Here is a 23121-nt window from a genome sequence, read left to right on the forward strand (position 1 = left end):
ACTCATGATAAGTACCTGCTAACAGCAAGTAGGACTGTACCTATGTAGTCATCCTCTCGATTGTCCCTTCCTGATCAATGCCCGCCGCTGTCACTTATCATGAATCATGTGATGACTGAGTCCGATCAATTTGGAAGAAGCAGGAAGCCATCGCTGGCGAAGGCATCAGTGTATACCTCGTGTATGAATAATGTAAAGTACCTCTATCGTAATCATAACACGGTGAGGCGACCAGAGTTCTAAGACGTCCAAAAAAATCACAATCGCGGACCGAAATTCGGGTGGTCGAGACTTGAACCTTGATAATCAGAAAAGGCGTGCTCAATTCTCAAGTTGTCAGGTCAAGTCGGAGCAAAACTAGCAAAAATAACACAAGCGTTAGCCTACCAACACGTAAAAAACATATCTCACTTAACGCAGCGAACAACAACAAAAAATAACCTCGACATGGCCAGATACCAGTATGCCTCGAAAGAAGCATCTAAAAACGTAGAATCAGACGAAACAATATGGAAAGGATGTAGAAGAAAAGAGATACAACGAACGATACAACAATTCTTATTCAAAGCAATCCACGGTACCCATAATATTTAATAGGAAAGTTCTGGTTATATATCCCGCAGCACGAACAAAGAAGCGAGATGCAACATTTGCAATGACTAAGAAGAATCGATGTCACACATACTAACAACATGCACATCAACCGAAAAAAAAAAAACATAATATGGGGACTTACCAAAACATATGGCCTGAAAAATACGGCCCTTTGATAAGACTAGAGAACGAAGTGACTAGCTCAGCGAGAGTCTGAAACTTGGCATTTTCCCATTTTTCATTGGAACTACTATCTACAGTGAACGGTTCATATACTTATGTCCCTGACATCGTCAGAGTATTGCACAGGAAGCTATAAAAGATACGAGCGTCCAGCAAGTGGCTGGCACTGGCCGCAGCCAAGTTCTAACATTACTATAATAGCGAAGTTGAACCATTATTCATTAGCCTCGTATCATGTGCATCTAATGAGCAATAACGAACACCGACTCAGACTCGGAGTACACGCACCACAGACGGCGCAAATAAATTTGTATAGCAACCTCAAAACCAGACTGCATCGAAATGACGAAAAAAACAGCCTCATTACAGCTGCGTGTTGTATGTGAGACTTAAATGCAAAGCACTATAAAAGTACCAGGTATCAGTACGTACCTCACCTCTGCGCTGAAGAAAGACGGGCACATTCCCTTGCAGGTGCTCAGCACCTTATCAGGCTCATAATGCCAGCAGAAATAGTGCAGCCCCATCATACCAAGCACAGCACCTGTTCAGGCGTTCAAAGATCACAAAGGAGGCACATTAGCAGTCGCCGTTTTCCCCGACGGCGAATGGTAACGGGCTCGTGCAACAGGTCGCTTCGTCTGTGGGACTTGAAGAATGGGATTATGTTAAAGAAGATGGAGAGGCATTGCGACGCGGTAGGAGCAATGACAGTAGTAGGGCATGGACTCGGCAATTGATAGCAAGCGGTGTATCAGTGGAGAACTCATTGCCTGGGACGGAGACACTGCAGTGGCGAGTCTCTCACCCAAGCTATCACCACTCCCGCTAAATTTTTCGACGACGGACCGGGGCAGGGGCTGGGATCGAGTCACGAATACGGCCTGATTGTGATGTGAAATATCTGAACGTGCTGTGGAAAAAGTGGACAAAATAATTAGAGAGGTGATGAATACTATCATTGATGAGAAGATATCCCAAGGCGCCTCCAGCCGAGATCTAGTTACAAACGAAAGGGGATAGATGGATGATATTGCGAATCTACAGGCGGGATGAGGTAAAGGACTCTAGGCTTTAAGGACTAGTAGCATGGCAGCCGGGGAAGAAGGATTGTCCGTAGATAATAGGCAGTGGATATATAATTACAAAATTCAAACTTGGAAGAACAGTCATGTAACGAAAGGGGGATGATGCTTTGGTTATGATGAAGTACAATGCGAAGCAATTAGTCCAGGGAAAAAGCCTGGAGATTGAGAAGATCATCAAATGATGATTGGATTCTTGCTGCCAACGTCAAAACGTTGGGCTTTTGTTCGAACAAATGGCCTGCGAGGGCGAGGGGGCGCCCAGTTGTCGCTCGGCAGGTATTGATGAGTTGCTGGTGGATAGTACGTATTCGCAGCTTCTGACTTCACATATTTTGCAAGCTGGTGGATTCTGTACTGTTTTTTCGCCCAAGCATCCGGTGCTAAAAATTATTTGTCAATCTAGGTCTCCCTGAATACTTATCGCAGCAGGTTCACGTACGTAACATAACGTGCGATGTTGCGTATGATTTCCCTGTCGACGGGACAGCAGTAGTATGCGCTGCAATCTGGGCGGTGCTTTTACAAGCGGCTAGTGGGTTCTTAGGCACTAGCAACTCCTCAATGCCCAGTTGGGCGCGAGTGTCGACTCCCCCGCACCGTATGACGAAATTACTCTCTAGAACAAACAAGAGTGAAGCAATTCGATCTGTATAAATGGTAAATACAGAAATCCAACAGAATGACGACTGATGTTTACCCGCTATGTCAGCAGGAAACGCCGGCCTGCGACGTCTAATCCAAACAAGTAGTTTGAAATACGCTGACTTATACGGCAAAAGTTCCTCTGGACAAAGAACGAAAAGGTACAAGGCCACTCCCTCACGTCTCAGAGTCATGCGCGCGCCCTTAATACCGAGAGCATTATTGAAAGAGTTTGCGAGACTTGCGAATATGTTTACCTCAGTGAGAGCGATAATCTGCACGGAAAAATCATGGTCAGTTGACTATAAAAGATGATTTGATTGTGAAGGCAAGACCTTTCGACAGTAACGCTGTAATTCATGGTCTTCCAAGCTACTGAACTTCATGATGTCATTGATACCGCCCAGAAAAAGGCTCAGAGAGCCCAGACGATCAGCCAGATCTTCAACGACTTCTCGACAATCGAGTGCAGGGATGTCGGCATTCATGATGTAAGTAGATGGGAAGATGGAAGGAGGCAGAACGAAGAGAAATACCGCCAACACGGAATATAAAGCGCTTGTATCACTTGTCCACAGATATTAGAAGTGCTTGCCACAGGCCGTACAAGTACATCAAAGAGCTGCAGTTTCCAAACAGGGAAGGTAAGATGTGGATGTTGTGGACGGTATATGGACGACGAGCTGCTGATTGTTAGCTATAGCGTGCGTAAACCAGAGCTGTAGTAAACATCCTGTTTGAAGGAAGGGATCCAAGAGTTTACTACGCTTGAACGCGTGAGCTGAATGTGCAAAGGTTCTGGTTACTTATGAAGAAACGAAGGATAATCCGACACGGCGATCGTTAACTTTGCATGGGTTCATTGCGTGTCTTTATACATATACATCGGATATATCAGGTACGAGCGAGTTTCAAACTGTGTCAAGCAATCACCTCATGAGTTCATAGCCCATCCATAATTCTCCGGAGAATGGGAGCAGTCTGCTTCCTCGTCGCGTTTGCATTACCCTGCTTGTATGCCCTTGCAACATATGACTCCCCAAACCGCGCTTCATCGGTCGTGACTTCTCCAGCATCCTCGTCTTCAGATTCCTCAGCCGCGTTGGCGCCGCCAACGAACTTTGAGAAATCAAGCCTTTTCAGCTTAAGCTCTTCGCTTGATTCGAGGCCCTGCCAAAGTTTCTCTGCGATGCCTTCATCTGCCTTGATTATCCAAAGTTGCTCCCGCCTTCCCTTGCCTTTCTTGCTCCGAAAAGTAGTGAGTATGCCGAGAACGCCAAGATCTCTTTCGGCGAGCCAATCTTGAATTTCTTTTATAGGATAATTTGATGATGCAAAGAATGCAGAGAGGCGAAGTGGGACGGTGGCAAGACCCGCTCTTATTACATCGGAAGATGGCGTCATATCCTCGGATGCAGGCATGCTGAATGCGTACTCCTTGTAGTCTCTCCGTAGCAAGTCCCGCGTGCTGAGATGGGATACAGATAGCTTCTTCTCTCCCAACGTCGCGGATAGAGACTGAACGGAAGGGAAGTGGGTAATTGGTTGTTTATCTGATGACGCGGAGATTTTCTTCGTCATGTTCCAAAAGGGACTGGGGAACTAAAAACGCAGCTGCCTCCCTGTCGACATCTAAAGCTTTTCCTCCCTCTTTTAGGCCATGGGTATCGATCAAAATAGCACTCAGCAAGAGCGTCGACAGTTCTGGGGGTACGGAAAGATTGGGGGACGATTGATACAATCTTGCAATAAGAGACGAGCAACTTCCTGCTGGTTCGACTATCCTGGGATCAGCTGTATCCTTGTATTGTCCTTCATCCTCGTGGTGATCTATCACTGCAACAACCCTGGCTGTTGGAGATGCGTGTCTAGTGTGAAGGACGTTGTGATCCACAAGTGCAAACTGGGACACTTGTGATGGCATAGGATCACCAGAGCAATAGAGCTCTTCAAAAGGGTAGTTGATTCCAGCAAGACCAAGGGCGTACAAATTCTCTGCTCTAAGGACGAAATCCTCCTTAGGTGTAGTTATATATGCGATCGCTTTTTCGCTCTTGTTGGAGCGCAACCAGGCATATCCGAGTGCACTAGCGAGAGAATCGAGATCTATGTGGTGCAAAACAACGATAAGGACTGAAAACGAGCGAAATACGGTTGAGCATACCGCCCGCTTCATTGCCCATTACCACTGTCCATCCCTTCCCATTATCAGCTAGAAAATTTGCCTTCCGGGACTTGAGGTATGACGAAAAGTTGGACGTTGACATTGAAGCTTGCTGCAGATGTTTACCGGGGAATCTGAGCGTTAGACTTGCCAATGAAGTGGATGTAATTTTTGCAAGTCGGGGGAATAATTGGCAAGACACCACGAAAACCCATAGGATCGCCAGGTAGGAATATTTGTTAAGGATCATACGAGTTGGAGCGTCAAATCACATGCAGCACGATGCGGAATCCGGATGCTTTTAAAGGCTGCTATAGCCTATAATGTTTTGAATGTTTTGAATATTCAATTTTGCAGACTAGTCATCACTACCCGCGTTGATGTCCTTACAGTACGACGTGCTTATTGTTGGCGCTGGCATCGCTGGCTCTGCTCTTGCCCACGCACTGTCACAATCCTCAGCTCCGCAACGCCGTATTGCACTCCTTGAGCGGAGCCTTGCTGAACCTGACCGCATAGTCGGCGAGCTGCTCCAACCTGCCGGCGTCGCCTTCCTCGACAAGCTTGGATTACAGGGTGCATTAGAAGGTATAGACGCGATACCAGTACACGGATACGCGGTCGTTCAAGATGGTCGCATTGTCCATATTCCATACCCTGACGGACGAGAAGGACGGAGTTTCCACCATGGACTATTCGTGCAGGGACTGAGGGAACACGCAATGCGCGCAAAAGGTGTGGACGTCATCGAAGCAACCGTAAACGAACTGGTGGAAGAGGAAGGAAGGGTCGTCGGTGTAAAAGCTACGCGTTCTAGCGGGAAGGAGAAGGAAGTTTTCCGCGCAGACTTAACAGTTATTGCAGACGGGTGCTTCTCGAACTTCCGTAGTACCGTACAAGGTCCATCTGCACGCCCTTCGAATACCAGGTCGCATTTCTGTGGCGCGATACTCAAGGATGCACAGTTGCCGATATCGCAGCACGGCACTGTCGCACTCGTACGTGGCCACGGACCCGTTTTGCTATACCAAATATCAGAACACGATACCCGGATTCTCGTAGACGTCAAAGGTCCCGTACCATCTGACTTGAAGGTTTGTTTTTCGCCGTTCATAGTTTGCATGCGCTCAAGACCCCCCAGAAACATATCATCACTGAAATTTTGCCTTCCCTCCCTATTCAACTACATGAGCCGATCCGCGTTGCTCTTGCTGCTGATCGTGTTCGCCGCATGCCCAACTCATTCCTACCGCCTGCCCCTCAGACGCACAAACGTGGTGCCATCCTTCTTGGGGACGCCTGGAACATGCGCCATCCGCTAACAGGTGGCGGTATGACCGTTGCATTGTCCGACGTATACATACTTTCCCAGCACCTTGATAAGATAAACGACCTACTAGACTGGAACCAGATGAAGGTCATACTTGACAAATGGTGGTGGGAACGCAAAGGGCTGGCTGCAACTATCAACATTATGAGCGTCGCCCTTTACGACGTGTTTGGGGCTGATGGCGAGTGTTTGACTGTCTTCCAAGACGGATGTTTCAAGTATTTCGAAAGGGGAGGAGAATCCGTCCGTGGTCCAGTATCATTGCTGAGTGGGTGAGTGATTTCCCGGTCACGATTGCCGTGTTTTCTGTGTTGACCGCCGTCCTAGAATTTCACCTTCAACCTCGCTCCTTGCATATCACTTCTTCTATGTGGCGATTTATTCTATATGGGTGCTCTTTGCACATCCTCGACGTATACATGCGCCTCGTGCAAATAGCGAGTCACATATGAATGGGACTCCCGATATAACCGGGAATGGTGGAGCCCACACTGACGAAAAACATTCGGACATGCATATCATGCAAATACCGTCAATACTCGATTACCCTCGACTATTCTGGCTGAGCTGTAGAGTTGTACGTTCCACTACTTGATCTTTAGTGGTGCCGGCTGACGTTTTTATGTAGTTATGGACAGCATGTGCAATATTTGGACCCCTATTGTGGACAGAGATTTGTTGGTGGTGAGCTTGTCAGTTAGAGTAGGACGATTCAGGACAGTTTTTTCTATATTTTGGAATTATTGTACATACTTGTGGCACCTAATCGTGTGGAGGTACAGCTGTGAATAGTATTCTGATGTGTTTATGGCTTGTTCTGATCTTCTACATAAACCTGTTATTAATCTCGAAACGGCGGCGGACGTGTAGTGTACAGTATCCGATCACTGCCTGCAGGATTCATAATTTATGAGCTATCATACACCATGCCCCATTCCTCTAGGGTCATCAGCGTGCACGTCGACTGCTGTTCCGTATCCGCTCCCCATAATACCAAAATATCCAGGGCCTGAAAGGAGGAGGACGTACGCAGGACAGCCTAACGCGACTGCCATGCATGATAGTATCACCCTTCCCGAACCCGAGTGCGTCATACTTACATGAGTGTTCCAACTTCCAAGGCGCGGAGAACAAGTCAGGAAATTCCAAGAGCAAATCGGGAGAGTACTTATGTAAGTCCGAGAGACACGTCCACGTGCTAGAGCTTCTGCTGACTCCTGCAGATCACGTCTAACTTACCGTATGCAAGCCTATAGTTCGAATTCATTCCTATTGAAATGTCGATGCTCCTGCCGTTCCACAAATCAATACTTGAGGAGATTCATGACCCAGCAACTTCAGACTTGCTAATCCTTGCCCGTGGACTTGGACTTCGTCGTATCAGTATGCACGCTCATGCAAATATACGACTCAAAGCAAAGCCTTATTTTACTCTTGAACGCCTCCCCAGAAGAGGAGACTGCCATTGGAGATGAACTAGGGTATCATGGGATGCAGACGGCCTGGATTGCGAATTGTGGGTTATGAAATGGGAAAGCGGGATAGGTAAGTTATTCATGTCTATCGTGAAAAACGATCACTTTGAGAACGACTCGTAACTTTTCGCGTTGTTCTTCTGCAGCATATTAATAAGACGCTCGCAGACAGGACCTCTACAAGAATGGCGGCCTCATTTCTGTCACCCTCTCGCATTCTTATCGTTGACATGCTGCAATCCGACATCCCAACGGAGCTCATAACAGGTATAATCATTTTGCATGCTGAAAAGTGCGTGATTGCTCTTCTGCGTTGTGCTCGGTGATGAATCGCTGCATCCCCTAGGGTCACTGCTCTCTCTCTTGAAGCATTCATTGTCCGACTATATCGAGAAAAGAATAAGGCCGGCTTCCTCAAGGCATTCTCAGACCAGCCGGAGCATATCACCAGTGGCATGTCTCCGCTGAAGAACATCATGAAGGAGCTCCAACTGAGAAGCGTTCATATATATCCACGGTGGGTGACCTCCTTCCTCACTGATGTTCGTTTTATTCGCCTTCTAGTGCTCTTGTCGCCATCTTTCTCATCCGTTTTTGCTCCAGATTTCACGAAGACGTCAAGAAAACGCTCGAAACACGCAAAGCGGATGTCATCGAGTTGTATCAGCATCTTACAGAGCCTATGGAGGCAATTCACCATGCGATAGTCCAATGTATGACTATCACCCTTTCTGAGCTCAAAAGATCTAACAAGACAGTAAGTATCTTTGATCTGGCCTTATTAGCACCTGAACGAATCCTCATTCATCTCACAGCTTGAGCTTGATGATCTTAATGTGGAGTCCGCATACTTCCGCTCCTTTGATGCAGTAGTCCGCAGACAATTAGACCCTGTATGGCACAAGGTCGGTCCACGGACGAAGCAACTTGTGGGTGACCTCGCGACGCTCAGACGTCTATTAACGTATGTTTTCATCATGATTATTACTCTTCATTGTACACTCGGTCTCTGCTATTTACCATATTTTATACCGCCACTGACCTGGGTTCTCCATCAAGGTACCTGCTGTCCTATGACGCGCTCGCTTTTCACGCATACCTTGAAACTCTCGTAGCCTCGAATACCACAACTTCAACTGGCGCAGCTAAACAACACCAGTCCCCTTGGATGCTCAGCGATGCGGCCAACGTCATTTTTAGCACCGCGAAACGACGGTGTTATGTCCTTACTGCTCCAAAACCCACGGCTTCGGTTCCCGAGAGTCAAGTGTTTGACGTTGACGATGAAGATGCATGGGCTGCACTTGATGAGGCGCATGGCATGACGGGAAGCAATAGTAGAGATAACGGGAAGCAGAAGGAAAATAAATCATGGGTTCCGGATAACATGTCTCCAGTTCTCGAGGAGCTTCCAAAGTGGGATCTCCTTGCAGACGTACTTCAAGAAATCGAGGAAGAGTTGATGAGACAGGAGGCATTGTCAACTCGTAAGTCCTATTGATCAAACAATTTTCCTGCTTGACACGCGTCAGGTCCGCCAACTCGCGGGACAAACACGGTACTTGTCATGACCTCCTCTCCACGCTCTTCTACCCTTGTGAGCGAGTTCTTGGGGGAGATGGACGGCACCGCTTCGAAAGGCTCTCGTGGGCGATCCATGATGGAGCGCAAATTACGGAGATATCTGTACTGGAAAGGCGAGAACGCCAGACAAAAACACCCAAGGCACCAACAACTTCAGTTTTCTGTGCCGCAGCCACAGCCATCATTGCAACCCGAGGGCGAGATTAGTGAGGCTTTGAAGAGGAAGGACAAGACGAGGCAAGAGCGAAGTGCGAATCGGAGAAGGGTGCGTGGCGGCGCACCAATGACTGTTGCACCTAGTAAACCAGCGGTTATCGACCCGAAAGTGGAGTCGAGAGACGATGCAGATGAAATCGCAGCCTTGTGCGTTAGGATACTTGTATTTGTGCGCTCCTCACTAAGATCGGATTCAGTCTCGCAAATCAACCTTCAGACCTCCTTGTCTCCTCCGATGCAGACGCTCTCCTCCTTGAAGCGCTTCTCTCAAGCGAGGCAGAAATAGACTTTGACACGCACTATGGCTTGCTTGCACCATCGCAGATGGTTGTTGTGCGTGCATATACTGATGACATGGACGACCAGATTCTCGGAGAACTGCAGCCGAGATTCATCGTGATGTTTGAACCCAACCTCGACTTCGTGAGGCGCGTCGAGGTTAGTCTTTCATTCGGGTTTGACATCCTTAAGTTTGATGTGACAATTGGACAGGTATACAGAAACTCGAACCCCGGTATGGGCGTTCGTGTATATTTCATGGTCTACCAACTCTCTTGCGAGGAGCACAAGTACCTTGCTGGACTGAGGCGCGAGAAGGAGTCTTTCGAGAAGTTGATCAAGGAGCGCGGAGTGCGTCGTTTGGTTTCACTATCTTGTGCGTGGTGCAAGTCGTTCACCATCATGTCTAGTCTATGCTCTTGCCGATCTTCGAGGACAAACACGCTGGGAAAAGCGATGCGGTCATCAAAACAATCAGCACCCGTCTTGCAGGCGGGAGGAAAGAGCTAAGTACTGTGGCATCGCAGGTAATTGTCGACATGCGCGAATTCCGTTCCACGCTACCTTCGCTTCTCCACGCATCTGGCCTGCTCGTTATTCCGGCGACGCTGACTGTCGGGGATTATATCCTCACGCCGGATATTTGCGTCGAGAGGAAAAGCATACCTGATCTAGTAGCAAGCTTCAATAGCGGTCGATTGTAAGTCTCTCGGATTCTTGCTTCTTTGTCGCTGATGAGTCGCAGGTACACGCAATGCGAACTGATGTCGGTGCACTATAAGCAACCTATATTGCTCATCGAGTTCGAGGAGAACAAAGCGTTCTCACTTGAGGTACATCTTACATGACATATCTCCGAATATTTATCGCCTCACCTGTCCTTCAGACTGTAGCAGAATCAGCGAAATCGTATGCCAAACCCACAAACAAATATCCTGCGAAGAAATCAACAGGTCCAACGGATTCTGATCGCGCTCCACCCTCTGTTCAATCCAAACTTGTTCTCCTCATGCTCCACTTTCCTCGTGTTCGGATCATATGGTCGTCGTCCCCCTATGGTACTGCAGATATATTTAACGACCTGAAAGTCAACGCCTTCGAGCCGGATCCTAACCGCGCGATTGCAATCGGCGCCGAGGAAGACCCAGATGCGGGCGCAGGCATCAACGCTGCTGCAGAGGAGCTGCTCCGATGTCTACCAGGAGTGACAGCAAAGAATGTTAAATATGTTATGGGCAAGGTGGGGAGTGTCAGGGAATTATGCGAGCTGGATAGAAAGGGCGTGCAAGGCATTTTGGGTGTCGAACCGGGGAATGCGTGTTATGACTTCATGCATCGGGGAGAGTGGAAGAAAGGCGCTTTATGATCTGCATTTACCTTAGAATGTAAGATACTCGTTGGATGAAATCGTACGTGATTTGGGAAATACAAAGGCTAAGACGTAGAACTGTAAGTCAATCTTGTTCACGGCTGTTCTGTAAAAATATAACGCTTTTGAAACGAAACATGTCAGCATTGAGAGATTGCGAGGGCACTTCGTCACTATGTATGCGACTTACAAACCCTAGACTCGTGCCTTGTCAAGTGAGACTGATAAACGGTGAACAAAGCACAAAATGGAATTTTCAAGAATGTCCATTGGATATCGAGAAACGTACATGCCAGCATGTACAATAATATATCATAACACTCCTAGTCCACTTCATAACATCCAGGCCCAAACCTTCTCCCACCCCGAACGAGAACACCAGAGTACTTCAGATACCTGTAAACGGGTACCATCCGATCGAGTGGCCTCCTCTCCAGGACCAATAATATCGTCAAACACCTTTATTGCCTTGGGAATGCCATTGTTGGGGTCCTTCAACAGGGTTGCGGGCAACGTCAGCAGATGCATCTGCATATCAACTCCCGTAGTGACCAGCGCACGTAGATTGATGGGGGGTGTGGTACACGGGTACGGCAGTATGACGGTTTGAAGGCTCTTAAAGGAAGCCAATGGAGCGGTCTTCATCCACTCAGGCAGGCGGTAGACTTGCAGCGGGTTGTCGCGGCATAAGTATGTGGGAGATAAGAGGTGAGAGATTGAAGCAAGGAAAGCAGATCCCTGGGGAGTATCTGTGAGGCATTTCCACTTTGTGCGGTTGATGGGGTCCCCACACGATAGTGTTAGTGTTTCGGTATTCCAGGGAAGTCGAGGATGTTCTTCGTTAACGGGTGTGGCTGGACGGGACTCCCATGCATGCTCCAGGCATTCAATAAGAAGGTCTACGCTTGTCCAGCCGAGGGCAAGAGATGACGCAGCGAGCATCACCGGAGTTAGGAGGTTGATAGCAAGCGGGCGCTCAGACGGTTGCAGTGCATATTCCCGGGGATCAGCGAGCAAGTCAGCTGATGTGAGATTGCCACCATCGAGTCCAATCCACATCTTATGCACATGGGGCGCATAATCAAAGTGGAGATCGCTGCTTGCCTGCTTGTATGCTTCCTGTGTAAGCAGAGCTTGCACGAACACTCTCACGTTTCGAGGTTTCGGCAGCAATACGGTGTGCAGGAGTGCGGGAAGCACCGCGCGCCTGAAATTTTTGGAGACGAGACAGAGTGTGAGCACGGATGAGTATGGACAGTTGACCTTGTCATATTTTTCAGCCTGGTCAAAGGTGGTTTGCGCGGCATATCTGAGGATGAGGAGGGCAAGTTCAGTTGGAAGGTCGTTAAACCGAAAGGTAATAGAATCCATGACGGGCGAGTAAGATGCAAAGCTGGTTTGAAGAAGCTCTGCCTTTAATACTCGCCCCATGAATTGTAGCGTCATACATAACAGTGTAGACACATTGTGAGTGAGACCACGCGCTGTGACCCGGTGGTCTATAGCAGCGTTCGTGTTACTTCTATGTTGCACAATGTGCTTGGCCCAACGGTTGTGCTGACCCTATTGTGCTCTGGCCCTGTGAAAATTCCCGATGGTTAATCACAGAAGGTTTCATAGGAATACAAAGGCAGCACGAACCATAGAATCTACTTGTATTCTGACTTCCGACCAAATTCGAAGCACGTATTCAGGTCCTGTCATGGCACAAGCCCCATAACACACGGTTCATTGCTGAATTGAGTGGCTCCTGGGCAAATTCCACTGTCCTTGAGCAATAGGGATCCTGCGACTGAATGTATCAAACACTCGCCTGATGGCCGTCAGCTTGAACATCACCAAATAGTTCCCTGATCCACGAATGCCGTGACCGATCACTCCTCCATCTCTTGTAGTTCCACGTAAAATATCTCGTCCATTTCTTGAACCACGCTACACATGCATCAGAACAACGATAGTTTGAAAATGAATATTAACCCCCACAACAAAATTACCTCGTTCACCTCTTCCAGCTGCGTGTGCCGTCAGATCGGGATGAGCTGCAACGGCGAGAAGAAATGCCGAAAAATATGTCTAAAAGAAAGACTCCAAGCCACTGATGAAGAGAGAGGCACTCGGAAGAGTTCGTTCGACATTCAGCGATGTAAATTACAAATACTTGAGATTGGCAATTGGGGAAGATCGAAAAAAAAACATCGTAGCAGATGGTAAAGGAAAGATAACTTAGAAGGATGCAGACTTTACCTGCTTTTATTGGTTTTCTTTAACCTTCCATTAATTCTGAGTCGAGGATTTGGACTTTGATCCCGCTGCGGTTTATGGTTGGCGGCTGATATATGGTTCATAAGTAAGTCTTCCAGCTCTACCATCACAAATTACCTCGCTGCCAGTGCCACTCCGACACATGCATAACTCAATCTCCGGAAGGAGCTTGACGATACCTTCGGCAGTGAAGATGCAGGTTTTAACGTATGAACCAGCCAAATGTCTGACTTATCTGGAAAATGTCATCGATGACCCGGAAGCAAATATTGTGTGTTCAAGTGACAGTGGAAGCACTGGGAACGTTAACAAAGGGGCTTTAAAATTATGACCGTAATAAGGGCGGCCCACTCAAGCCTTTGAGAATTTTGCCCACCTCGAGATTTTGAAGGCAGTCTCACATCGCATCATCGAATCATCATCTTCACTGCGTGACTAGCCCAAATGCGTCCTGTTAGACGCCCGAGCCAGCAGTCATTGACATCGTTGTCTACCGAGGTCATCAATAGGAATTTTATCAAATCTAGATTGGAAAACCTTGTTGAAGTGTAGACTTGTAAGGTTCTCCTAGGCTTGTACATCTACCTTACTACTCACACCTTATACTGCTAGGTATGCAAATTCCTTCGCTCGGCAATAGATGAAAGTGCTACCGCCCAATATGCCATTGAATTGGCTGTAGCTGGCATGGAGGATGGTGCACAAAGCCAACTCACCACCGCATCGAGACTCGCGCTACTCAAAGAGCGTAACGCCTGCTGGGATGCATTGAAGTGGGGGGTGACACGAGACCTACCCCTGCTCCACCCTGAAGATATCATATGGGAATTGTGTGGAGGAGTATTCGCACAGTGTGGTCTTCCGGGCGCCCTGCGCCTGCATCGACTCCCTTCGCAGTACCGCAACATTCGAGCCAGTTCATGGAGGATACCATTACTTAGCAACACTGAGGACTTTGCGATGGATCCTGCCCAAGATCTTCTGGCACTAATCGAGAAGCCTGTTCTGAATGTATGCTTGTTTCCTGACGCATGTTCTCTGATTCTGAAACAAGCTACAGTCCAACCCATGATAACACAAAATCGCATGTACGAATTCGGATACATCTACGCTCCGTCGCCACCGGACATGTGCATCCGTCTATCATCGACGGAATCCGAATCATCAACTACGATCTGGATGTGCAATGTGCCCTAGTAGATTTTAGCCTCCAGATATCTGGTGACTTCCTTGGTGTTTTGTTTATTGCTCAAGGCAAAAACAGCACTCCAGAGCTCGCTGTATGGAATTGGAAAAAAGGTGAACTTATACTGGTGATTCAAATTGTAGCTAAGTCTGTGTTACCCATTGTTCTGATATCTGCCCCAGACACGCTCCAGCTCTGAAATTGCCACATTTTCCTTCCTCACATCTCACCGTTTGTTAGTGGGAACGGCGATGAACGAGACTAAAGTCACAGAGCCTCGACTTTTCGTTCTTGATATATCAAAACCCTCCACCATCAAGGCTACCCTCACTGCCGATTATCTTTGTGTTTTTGGATTCCCATCTTTTAACCTTGCAGTCAGTCCTGTGGGGATTGTGATTCGCTCTGACCCGTCGCCTGAGTGGAAACCTAACCCCGAGGCACACATTCCCTTCTCCATAGCACGTGGACAAAGACTTTTCCTCATTACCACTCGGGTTGAAGAGAAGAAGAAAGAGGTCTCGTATGACCTGTTTGTACCAGCAAATATATTGCTATCTTATGTCACGGCCCTTCCCCCACGGACTTCTCGACACGATATCAACTGGGACACATGGGGTCCCACAGGTACACGCTTTTTGAAGTCCCCACCACACTCTCGTGTCTGGACCGGATACGTGTTTGGAAGCAAATTTGTTTCCCTCATCACGTCACCCAAAGCCACCGCAGATCAATCCTCGCAGACCATACAAATGTGGAATTTCAACCAACTTGCAATAAGGCGAGCCGCAGCGTTGGACGTCGAAAACGAACATGTGCGTCGTGTAGATGACATGACAGTCGTGAAGGATAAGGTGTTTGTTAAGACAGTCCGCACAAGCCTTCCTTACTCTATTACCACGCGGGCACTGTCTCCTGAAGAACCGACATTTACAGATGCCATGTGTGGCGAAGACACCTATTTTTCTTGTCGATGTGAGTCACTCAAACTTTACCCCGTGTCCTTCACTAACCGCATTTTTTCCACTGCAGTCTAAGTGCCATTTTCTTCGTGTTCTAATTTTCTGAACGCCGGGAAAAGTCCAATGGATTTTCAGTAATTCTTGTACTTAAATTAGATTGACTAGAGATTCAGAAGAGAATGTAGTGTTTTTCAAGAAGAGCCGCGAACGCGGACATCTGATTCAATTGGCCTGCTACGGTTGGTTCTGCAAAAGCGATTCGCATGCCATGCGAACTGATAGCGGCCTACCATAGTTTCTTCATTCGCTCCAAAGTCTCTCCTCATGAGTACTGATACTATCCCCCTAACGTCAGCACACGCGGAACGCACTCGCTTCCGTGTTAGCCGCACCGACAGCAGTACTGCAGGGACCGTCATAGTTGGCTCTGACGAGATCGGCATCACGTTGACCACCGCCAATCTGTCCGTTAATATCATCGACACCACCGGTCAAGTGATACTTTCAAGTGCTCCTAAATCGGGGTTGAAGTTTAGCAGCCTTTTGGGCAAATTCAACGTGGGGTCTACCTTGTATAAGGACAGTCAGGGTTCGGACATGAAGGAGCTCATCTACACGGATGACGGGGAAGAGTGGGAACTCGTTTGAGCTGCTATCATTTAACATTAGCAAATAGCTCACATTTGACACAAAGTTTGTCTTGTACTAGTACCGTACTCTTGTAGCACCGAAGCAATTGCATTTCTTGTTGAACGCCTACAATCACGTGGTCAGACAACCAGCGCTTTGAGACAATTTTGAGACGCATCATGGATCCGACCAACTTACAACAGCGTTCAGAGTTGCCTCTCCCACTAACAGCCTGATGATCGATGCATCGATGAGTATTGAGTGATCATATATTGGCCGATCATAACGTACTGTGGCGTTTTTCACTTGAATGCATCATACATTCAAGTGAAAAACGCCACAGTACGATGTCACGAGCACAGGTTCATGCACTTGAATATGGACCCAGTCTGACTCGAGGAAGGATAAGGAAGGAGGTCGCAATGTGCAGAAGTAAAAGACACTGAAGTGGTGCTCACCCGTGACGAAGACAGGTGTCATTTGGTCTTTACACAATATATTTTTGCTCGCTGGGATGACTATAATGTACGGGTAACTTGCTCTAGGGCTAAGTGTGCTGCGTCTGAGTCAGTGCCAAGAAAATAGTCACATCAGCTGATGTAGCTAGCTGTAGTATGTGCGCCTATGATGAATGAAATTAAGCAAGGGATGGTCATGAACCCGTGTAACTTGATGTGGGAGTCAAACTTTTGACAGTGTAGAACTTGAACATATGTAGGAACTACCGGTGGCGTCAGTGGCCGTGTCACAGCCGCGTCACGGGCACTGGCAGGAGTCAGGACCACGTCAGTCAGAATAGCTACTACGCCTGCACGCTCGGGTGGCGGGCAACTAGGCTCATCGTCTACTTACTGCAGCACATTGAAGCCTTTGGCCTTGGTCCCAGTAAACACAGGGGAACAACTTGTGCATCTTTTTCAATATACCCTATCAACGAGCGTGCAACAAAGCATGTGCAATCATGACCTGGCCTTTGTCACTTTGGACTGTGGACAAAAGGCATTGTGGCTCCTTGGGCTTGTCTTGGACGATATTTAAGTCCCTGTTAATCATTATCTTTCTTGTAACCGCTCTCTTCTCAACAGGCCAGCCCCTTTCGAATCCTCGCAACTCTTGTGTTCTTCTTGACGTCAACTTGTTACCTAGACAGACAACATGCAAACCATAGCATCCACTCCGACAAATGCACCACCTGTCACGGCTCAGCATGCGGAAGCGTCTGGCTTGACAAACGACACACCCTTTAACATCATAAATCGGGCTAGCAAACTCCAGTCTGTGCGCAAGAGTCCAATTAATACCTTGCCTGAAGAGATCATTCTGCACATATTCAAGTTGGGCGCGTCCTCTCGCAACTCTCAAAAACGTATCGATTTTGCGGTCTTGGTTTCGCATGTCTCTCGCACATGGCGTAACGTCGCTTTCAGCTGCTCCTCGCTGTGGTCGGACATCACCATCACGGCCGATAACATGCATAGTATTGATGGAGAGCTCGCTATCGTAAACGCATCTCTTCTTCGTGCAAAGGAGTTTGCCTCGCGTTCTAGAGTCTTTCCCTTATCTGTCCGACTCAAGCTTTTCATAACACCCAATATCGTATGTCTTGAACCGGGCACGATTATGATAATGAACTGGCTCCGACTGGTGCTACCACGCGTCAAGTATCTCTCGATACACTGCGATACTCTCCAAGTTGCGTGGCTCGTCATGAAGCATTTACATACAGCTCCCATGGAGACTCTGGAGACCTGCAAATTTAAGTATGGCACTACAGTCCTATCCTTTCACCATTCAATTATACCGCCACCACTTGTGCGCTTTCTTTTTCTGGCTGGCCAAAACGAAGAAAAGGCAGCGGTCAATTTCTTTCCAAAGTTGACACGTGTTAAAGTGTCTGGGTTCCCAGTGTCATGGTCTCAGTGGTCTTTAACGCGCCTGACATCCTTATCGATTAATTTCATGTCCTTGCATGACCGACCTTCGATGGACATGCTGAAACACGTCCTTACAATCAACAGAGAAACTCTGGAAAAGTTCGAGATCCAAGGCGCCATTCAACAGGTTTGGGACACTGCCCCGTAACGCGGATGAATTGCCGACGAACTTGCCGAGGCTCGCAGACCTTACGCTCGGTTATCTATCCCAGTGGGAAGCTATAATTTTTTTCCTTCACTTCGAGGCACCGGCGCTGAAGCACCTCAAGCTATGTGACATCTCTCGCTCAATTCTCGCTCAGCACTGGCCCCAGGACTTTAAAGACGGGTTCGACTTGAACAATCCGATCATCCAGAATATGCCTGCTCTTCAACCGTTTAACAACTTTTCTTCTACGATCCTTCTCGAAAATCTAGTTTATGGCTGGAGCTCACTACTTGAACGAGTTGAAACGCTCGCGCTTGAACATTTTAGTCTACCACCTCTTTTCTCCAACCTCTTCCTGCAAGACAACGATCCTTTGAAGCAATCTCATGGCGCTCGTGTTGTTCTGGCTTACCGCATGTTACAGACATGCTCGCAGCTTCGACGCCTCGCTCTCATTAACCCGGAAGAGTGTTTCATCCATGCCCTCAATATGTATCCCGATGGTGCCGATCCCGACGATACCGAAAACAGCGGCCCGGCCCCCGCACTTACTCACCTGTATCTCGCCTCGTCTCATCCTGACCGCCTCATACTCTTTTTGAAGCGAAGGGCGGAAAGCCTTGCGAAGGAAGAGGGTCCACATATGTTGGACTACCTTGAACTGGCGACAGAGAAAAAAGATGTGGGGCATCTGTTGAAGGCTATCGTATCGGACCATATTGACCTGAGCCATCTTGCGAAGAGTTCGTTGGTGACTGGATGGCAGGGAAGCTTTACTACCTGAATCTTGTGTTTTATGTCCTTCCGAAGTTCAAGTGTACTTACTTAGACCTTGTGATGAAGAAGGAATGCGTTGTATTCGCTGCTTATGTCAGTCGCCTAATACGGAACAATAATTTGAAGACTTGTTGTTTTTGTTTTGTTATCTCGCTTGGCCTCATGTTGCGGGCGCGCTGTCTATTGTTCAATTGAGAGGAGGTAACGAGATTTATTGTTTCAATTGTCTTTTGGCTTATATCAACGACCTTGTCATTCTAGTACATTTCCTTCGTGCCCAACTTGATTTCTTTCAAGACCAGCCTAGGCAAGTACTGTGTACTTTGTCATTCTTGTACTCTTTCGCTTCGACTTTGTGAATCTCATTACTACCGCGTGCTCCTAAGCCGCCCACTTAAGACCTATCCACTCTTTAATCTCCTACTGTGCAATGTCTTCTACCGCGATCTCGACGATCACATATCCATGTCCCCCACCCACTACAAATATCCTTGACTCCCGACAACGCATGCGTCTCATACGCTCTGCGCGCAAATTGGGGGCAGTCATGGGTACCACACCCTACCTCCTCGAGGCAGATGTCCCTATCACACTTCTCCCCATCGGGGGCAACAAAAAATCAGTGACGGGCAAAGCACTGAAGCGCCAGGGCTCCATATTCATGCATTACCACAGAGACTCCCCCTCTGTAACATCATTTAGCTCAGTCTCGACGGCATCTTTCCACTCCGCATCCGCCTCGCTGGTTTCGCTTCCTTCGAGCATGCGGAGCACAGAGTCATTGTCAGTGACACCGCCTGGCCTGCCCGTGCGGGGCAGAAAGTCTGCAGATAAACCCAGACCATTGTACCTTCGCATGAACGCCGTCCCTGTACCGCCCACCGACCACCGCTGTGCATCACTACCGCCCTCACCTTCCTCAGCTCGCGCGACCTCCACTTACTTCCCCCCTACGCCTCGTACACCAAGTTTCGACGCGGCAGAGCTGCGGAGAAAGCGGATGGCAAAACTTGCACGGCATCTAGGCGAGAATGTGCCTCCTGAATTAGTTACAGCACAGGGACCGCTTGCTCAATTACGTTCTGGAGCGGACGTGCCCAACAGGAAACGACGCAGTATGTCCGTTGACCTCACGAGCCCACCGAATAAACCTATCGCTCCGAGGCCCGAAGTTTCCTCACAGCCTCGGACAAACAGCGATTGGGTTGGCGAGTGGAATCGACCTGATATCAGAGACGTTCAGAGGGAACTGAGAAATCTCAAGGCTCTGCGATGGTAATGGCTTCGCGGTTGGATAGCCTCTATTACCCCATCACATACTTTATGTTACTCCCGTATTATGACATCCCACTGGCTGCAGGCATCCAGCCGGACGACATGCAATTCACGATAACTAGTCATATCTACATATGTATCACGTCAGGCGTTTCTTCACATCAGTAATTCATACATCCGCAAGTACTACTACTGGCATCATTTGTAAAACATAATACATACGTGGGCATCGGTCGCGATTATTCTCATCATGCATTTTCTCATACGCAGGCCGAAGTCCCGAGTACATACAACGCGTTATTTTTAGAGTAGTGACCCGCTTTGGGACTTTCGCTTCCAGTCCATTAAAATGATTAGTAAACCTAATGGTCCTGTGACACAATGGGTCATCGAGAACGACACGAAGATCTACGTTAATCCGATGGAGTCGAAATATCTTGGCAGTTGCGCGTCCACTGCTAATCACTAGATGGGTCATCAGGTTCCCTTGCGGATCTAGTATTACCTTTAGTACGTGGAGCGTGGAACTTGGAAGACCGTACATGACTCACAAATATCCGATTAATCCGTGCAGGTGTTAAACTTGTGTTTGTAAATCAGTGTAATCATGCACTGTAATCTCAGCGTACCCGTCGCTCATCGCAGCGACTCACCATGCTCTGGGGTACTTAAGCTGTTGCAATGGCGCGGGGTGTGGTGACTATCAGCAAGCCCGACCGCGTTTCAATGGCGTTTATTACTGTTGCATGCACCCTTATTATCTTGGCCAGCATCTGGATCGTGAAGCAACGATATCAGGCCGCAAGGCGGTTGCCATTACCGCCTGGACCGCCTGGACGTTGGCTTTTAGGAAATGCGATGCCAAAGTCAAAGTAAGTCTTTGTCAAGGGACATCAAGATGATCTCTGACCGCTCACATAGTGCGCCATTTGAATTCGCGAGGTGGACAGAACAATACGGACCCGTGTTCTCGCTCAAACAAGGCCATAGGATTTTCGTGGTTATAGGACGCCATCAGGTAAACATGAAACAAATAATCATCTAGTCAGGCATGAAGTAGCTCTCGTTATAGGCTGCGGTGGATATCATGGAAAAACAAGGAGGGAGTCTTGCAGATCGCCCACGTTCCATCGCAGTGCAAGAGACATTATCTGACGATATGAGAATGGTCCTTGTGGGCAGTGGTGAGAGATTACGCCGGCTGCGCAGGTACACATCTTGTTTCTACCGGGTGCGATCAGTAAGACTGAATGTAAAGCAGGGTCTTGCATGCAGGCTTGCAACCCAAGGTTGCGGAAACCTATGAGCCCATCCAGACCAGGAATGCGAAGAATCTAGTTCTAGATATCTTAAATGATCCAAAGAACCACCAACGTCACGCCATGCGGTACGAACTCTAGCTCTTGTTCCCGTGGTATTGGTAGTAATCTGTGGATTTTAGTTATGCAGCTTCCGTGGTCATGTCCTTCACCTATGGAAAAACTACTCCGACCTCGTACACAGACCCTGAAATCGTTGCCGTCAATAAGTGTCTTGCGCGGTTTGGTCGAGCGATGAAGCCGGGAGCATACCTTGTGGATACATATCCAATCCTGCGTTTCGTCCCAGGCTACTTGAGCCAGCTCAAGGCATGGCACCAAGATGAACTTGCTCTCTTTAACGGGCAGTTGGACGTGGTGCGAAGACAGATGGTTCGTCATTTTTGCCGTTCTGATAGACGTCCTCGCTCACTACTGTGAAGCGTGAGGGGACTGCAGGGCCATCCTTTACGAAGTTCATTTTAGAGCACCAGAAACAATACCAGCTCGAAGACAAGGAACTGGCATACATCGCGGGAGGAATGTTTGCGGCCGGTTCCGATACGGTATGCTCTTACATTGCATTACGTCTTAATTTGACCACTGTTATAGAGCGCTTCTGCAATCACATTTATGATGATGGCTGCTGCCATTCACACGGACGCACAGGCTCGCGTACAAGAGGAACTTGATAGCGTTGTGGGGCGTACGCGGCGTAGGTTATAGCTTTTCTTTGTTCATCTACAGACTGAGATAGCTCCTGATTAGTGCCGACATTTGATGATCAAGAAGTGCTGCCGCAGGTTACCGCGTTCATGCTCGAGAGCATGAGGTGGAGACCTGTCAGCCTTGGAGGTATGTCTCATTTGAATTGTGATGACGTGATAATGAACGACGACCTTACATCATAGGTTTTGCGCATCGCGCGACCAAGGACATCGTTTGGAAGAACTACCTCATTCCTGCAGGTGCGACTGTTATTGGCAACCATTGGTCAGTAGGCAATCATTTTCGTTGTCTCACTTTTGTCTCTGACGCTCATGTTTCAGGGCTATCGCAAACGATCCTGAGGTCTTCCCAGAACCGCAGAAGTTCAATCCTCAACGTTGGATTGACGATGCAGGTCGTGTGCGCGATGATCTCCGGTTTTTCACTTTTGGCTTTGGCCGCCGGTAAGTGGCATCGCTCATCTCTCGACCGGTTCTCATGACCTATGTCAGAGTGTGTCCCGGTCAACATGTCGCAAATCGGTCTATCTTCATCAACACCGCTCTTATTCTCTGGGCTTTCCGTCTTTCTGAGAATCCTGCAGCAAAGATTGACACACTTGCTTTATCAGATACTGCGACTACACATGCTGCTCCGTTTGAGATATGTTTTGAGAAGAGGATCGATGAGAATCAGATCAGGGAACTGTGCGCACCTGGGGAATAAAGGGCGTTTATCCAGGCACTTGAAAGTTCAGTACTCATGCTGATGAGTATGTAAACAGTTGATACATGCGCTTGTATACAGTGCACGCCTTTACATCACGAAATCGGGCTGAAGATGTTTTTCATAGATATTTTGGGCAAATTCAAATCAAGAAAAAGCTTCAGCGTGATGACATTCAACGACAAAAAATTGCAAGAGAAGTCCAATTCTAATCAAGCTTCGTAGGTCTCGTGTTACTGGGCTGTGACAATCCAGTCCCGGGCTGTTGCAGTGCGCTTTGGAAAGCCCTGA

General features: G+C 48.1%; 11 protein-coding genes across 11 annotated transcripts; 8 read left to right on the forward strand and 3 right to left on the reverse strand.

Annotated features, from left to right (window-relative positions):
• Positions 1-348: 348 nt before the first annotated feature.
• DFJ58DRAFT_660328 (uncharacterized protein) lies at positions 349-594 on the forward strand (the record flags this gene model as incomplete). The annotated part of the gene is made up of 1 exon (XM_041382146.1): positions 349-594. A coding segment is annotated over one exon (246 nt), but the record flags the coding sequence as incomplete, so codon positions are not given.
• Positions 595-1763: 1169 nt separating this feature from the next.
• Positions 1764-3333, reverse strand: DFJ58DRAFT_703213 (uncharacterized protein). Its single transcript, XM_041383653.1, has 5 exons — positions 2843-3333; positions 2765-2782; positions 2563-2710; positions 2305-2511; positions 1764-2245 (listed from the first exon to the last, which is right to left on the reverse strand). Exons 1-5 carry the CDS (start codon positions 2993-2995, stop codon positions 2040-2042), a joined length of 732 nt encoding a protein of 243 aa, XP_041243988.1. The 5' UTR covers positions 2996-3333; the 3' UTR covers positions 1764-2039.
• Positions 3312-4959, reverse strand: DFJ58DRAFT_787981 (uncharacterized protein). The gene is made up of 3 exons (XM_041390133.1): positions 4672-4959; positions 4111-4613; positions 3312-4079 (listed from the first exon to the last, which is right to left on the reverse strand). The coding sequence occupies exons 1-3, from the start codon at positions 4919-4921 to the stop codon at positions 3450-3452; spliced, it is 1383 nt and encodes a 460-aa protein (XP_041243989.1). The 5' UTR covers positions 4922-4959; the 3' UTR covers positions 3312-3449.
• Positions 4960-4984: 25 nt separating this feature from the next.
• Positions 4985-7127, forward strand: DFJ58DRAFT_683962 (squalene epoxidase-domain-containing protein). The gene is made up of 4 exons (XM_041383267.1): positions 4985-5765; positions 5813-6273; positions 6329-6578; positions 6630-7127. The coding sequence occupies exons 1-4, from the start codon at positions 5052-5054 to the stop codon at positions 6687-6689; spliced, it is 1485 nt and encodes a 494-aa protein (XP_041243990.1). The 5' UTR covers positions 4985-5051; the 3' UTR covers positions 6690-7127.
• Positions 7128-7231: 104 nt separating this feature from the next.
• DFJ58DRAFT_787993 (uncharacterized protein) lies at positions 7232-10987 on the forward strand. Its single transcript, XM_041390134.1, has 12 exons — positions 7232-7546; positions 7623-7768; positions 7823-7993; positions 8080-8233; positions 8292-8440; positions 8536-8963; positions 9009-9423; positions 9474-9714; positions 9769-9906; positions 9966-10255; positions 10301-10388; positions 10442-10987. Exons 2-12 carry the CDS (start codon positions 7707-7709, stop codon positions 10919-10921), a joined length of 2616 nt encoding a protein of 871 aa, XP_041243991.1. The 5' UTR covers positions 7232-7546; positions 7623-7706; the 3' UTR covers positions 10922-10987.
• A 270-nt stretch (positions 10988-11257) lies between these two features.
• On the reverse strand, positions 11258-12295 carry DFJ58DRAFT_660404 (uncharacterized protein; the record flags this gene model as incomplete). Its single annotated transcript, XM_041382151.1, has 1 exon — positions 11258-12295. One exon carries the CDS (start codon positions 12293-12295, stop codon positions 11258-11260), a length of 1038 nt encoding a protein of 345 aa, XP_041243992.1.
• Positions 12296-13589: 1294 nt separating this feature from the next.
• On the forward strand, positions 13590-14356 carry DFJ58DRAFT_379818 (uncharacterized protein). The gene is made up of 3 exons (XM_041380115.1): positions 13590-13742; positions 13799-14197; positions 14247-14356. Exons 2-3 carry the CDS (start codon positions 13874-13876, stop codon positions 14256-14258), a joined length of 336 nt encoding a protein of 111 aa, XP_041243993.1. The 5' UTR covers positions 13590-13742; positions 13799-13873; the 3' UTR covers positions 14259-14356.
• A 1302-nt stretch (positions 14357-15658) lies between these two features.
• Positions 15659-15982, forward strand: DFJ58DRAFT_841372 (uncharacterized protein; the record flags this gene model as incomplete). Its single annotated transcript, XM_041392704.1, has 1 exon — positions 15659-15982. The coding sequence occupies one exon, from the start codon at positions 15659-15661 to the stop codon at positions 15980-15982; it is 324 nt and encodes a 107-aa protein (XP_041243994.1).
• A 1137-nt stretch (positions 15983-17119) lies between these two features.
• DFJ58DRAFT_914032 (uncharacterized protein) lies at positions 17120-18830 on the forward strand (the record flags this gene model as incomplete). Its single annotated transcript, XM_041395357.1, has 2 exons — positions 17120-18025; positions 18201-18830. The coding sequence occupies 2 exons, from the start codon at positions 17120-17122 to the stop codon at positions 18828-18830; spliced, it is 1536 nt and encodes a 511-aa protein (XP_041243995.1).
• Positions 18831-18981: 151 nt separating this feature from the next.
• On the forward strand, positions 18982-20475 carry DFJ58DRAFT_788002 (uncharacterized protein). Its single transcript, XM_041390135.1, has 2 exons — positions 18982-19024; positions 19085-20475. Exon 2 carries the CDS (start codon positions 19254-19256, stop codon positions 20100-20102), a length of 849 nt encoding a protein of 282 aa, XP_041243996.1. The 5' UTR covers positions 18982-19024; positions 19085-19253; the 3' UTR covers positions 20103-20475.
• On the forward strand, positions 20472-23013 carry DFJ58DRAFT_745701 (cytochrome P450). The gene is made up of 12 exons (XM_041387410.1): positions 20472-20608; positions 20673-20970; positions 21020-21116; positions 21171-21307; positions 21360-21485; positions 21540-21789; positions 21840-21962; positions 22009-22111; positions 22165-22251; positions 22308-22389; positions 22446-22568; positions 22617-23013. Exons 2-12 carry the CDS (start codon positions 20780-20782, stop codon positions 22828-22830), a joined length of 1533 nt encoding a protein of 510 aa, XP_041243997.1. The 5' UTR covers positions 20472-20608; positions 20673-20779; the 3' UTR covers positions 22831-23013.
• The last annotated feature ends 108 nt before the right edge of the window (positions 23014-23121 follow it).

The sequence above is a fragment of the Suillus subalutaceus genome (assembly GCF_016647625.1).
Source record: "Suillus subalutaceus strain FC151 chromosome Unknown DFJ58scaffold_52, whole genome shotgun sequence".
NCBI classification, from domain to species: Eukaryota; Fungi; Basidiomycota; class Agaricomycetes; order Boletales; family Suillaceae; genus Suillus; species Suillus subalutaceus.

Excerpts from the sequence above, each read along its gene's own strand:
- DFJ58DRAFT_683962 (XM_041383267.1), top strand. The coding sequence starts at position 5,052 with ATGTCCTTACAGTACGACGTGCTTATTGTTGGCGCTGGCATCGCTGGC. Across the intron at positions 5,766-5,812 it reads CCGTACCATCTGACTTGAAG|AAACATATCATCACTGAAAT; the intron begins GTTTGTTTTTCG and ends AAGACCCCCCAG. Across the intron at positions 6,274-6,328 it reads CCAGTATCATTGCTGAGTGG|AATTTCACCTTCAACCTCGC; the intron begins GTGAGTGATTTC and ends CCGCCGTCCTAG.
- DFJ58DRAFT_787993 (XM_041390134.1), top strand. The coding sequence starts at position 7,707 with ATGCTGCAATCCGACATCCCAACGGAGCTCATAACAGGTATAATCATT. Across the intron at positions 8,234-8,291 it reads TCAAAAGATCTAACAAGACA|CTTGAGCTTGATGATCTTAA; the intron begins GTAAGTATCTTT and ends TTCATCTCACAG. Across the intron at positions 10,389-10,441 it reads ACAAAGCGTTCTCACTTGAG|ACTGTAGCAGAATCAGCGAA; the intron begins GTACATCTTACA and ends CCTGTCCTTCAG.
- DFJ58DRAFT_788002 (XM_041390135.1), top strand. The coding sequence starts at position 19,254 with ATGTCTTCTACCGCGATCTCGACGATCACATATCCATGTCCCCCACCC.
- DFJ58DRAFT_787981 (XM_041390133.1), bottom strand. The coding sequence starts at position 4,921 with ATGATCCTTAACAAATATTCCTACCTGGCGATCCTATGGGTTTTCGTG. Across the intron at positions 4,614-4,671 it reads AATGGGCAATGAAGCGGGCG|ATCTCGATTCTCTCGCTAGT; the intron begins GTATGCTCAACC and ends TGCACCACATAG. Across the intron at positions 4,080-4,110 it reads GGGAGGCAGCTGCGTTTTTA|AAAATCTCCGCGTCATCAGA; the intron begins GTTCCCCAGTCC and ends AACATGACGAAG.
- DFJ58DRAFT_745701 (XM_041387410.1), top strand. The coding sequence starts at position 20,780 with ATGGCGCGGGGTGTGGTGACTATCAGCAAGCCCGACCGCGTTTCAATG. Across the intron at positions 20,971-21,019 it reads AATGCGATGCCAAAGTCAAA|TGCGCCATTTGAATTCGCGA; the intron begins GTAAGTCTTTGT and ends CCGCTCACATAG. Across the intron at positions 21,308-21,359 it reads AGATTACGCCGGCTGCGCAG|GGTCTTGCATGCAGGCTTGC; the intron begins GTACACATCTTG and ends AATGTAAAGCAG.
- DFJ58DRAFT_379818 (XM_041380115.1), top strand. The coding sequence starts at position 13,874 with ATGGAGGATGGTGCACAAAGCCAACTCACCACCGCATCGAGACTCGCG.
- DFJ58DRAFT_703213 (XM_041383653.1), bottom strand. The coding sequence starts at position 2,995 with ATGAATGCCGACATCCCTGCACTCGATTGTCGAGAAGTCGTTGAAGAT. Across the intron at positions 2,512-2,562 it reads GTTTCCTGCTGACATAGCGG|ATCGAATTGCTTCACTCTTG; the intron begins GTAAACATCAGT and ends CCATTTATACAG. Across the intron at positions 2,246-2,304 it reads AACATCGCACGTTATGTTAC|CACCGGATGCTTGGGCGAAA; the intron begins GTACGTGAACCT and ends AATAATTTTTAG.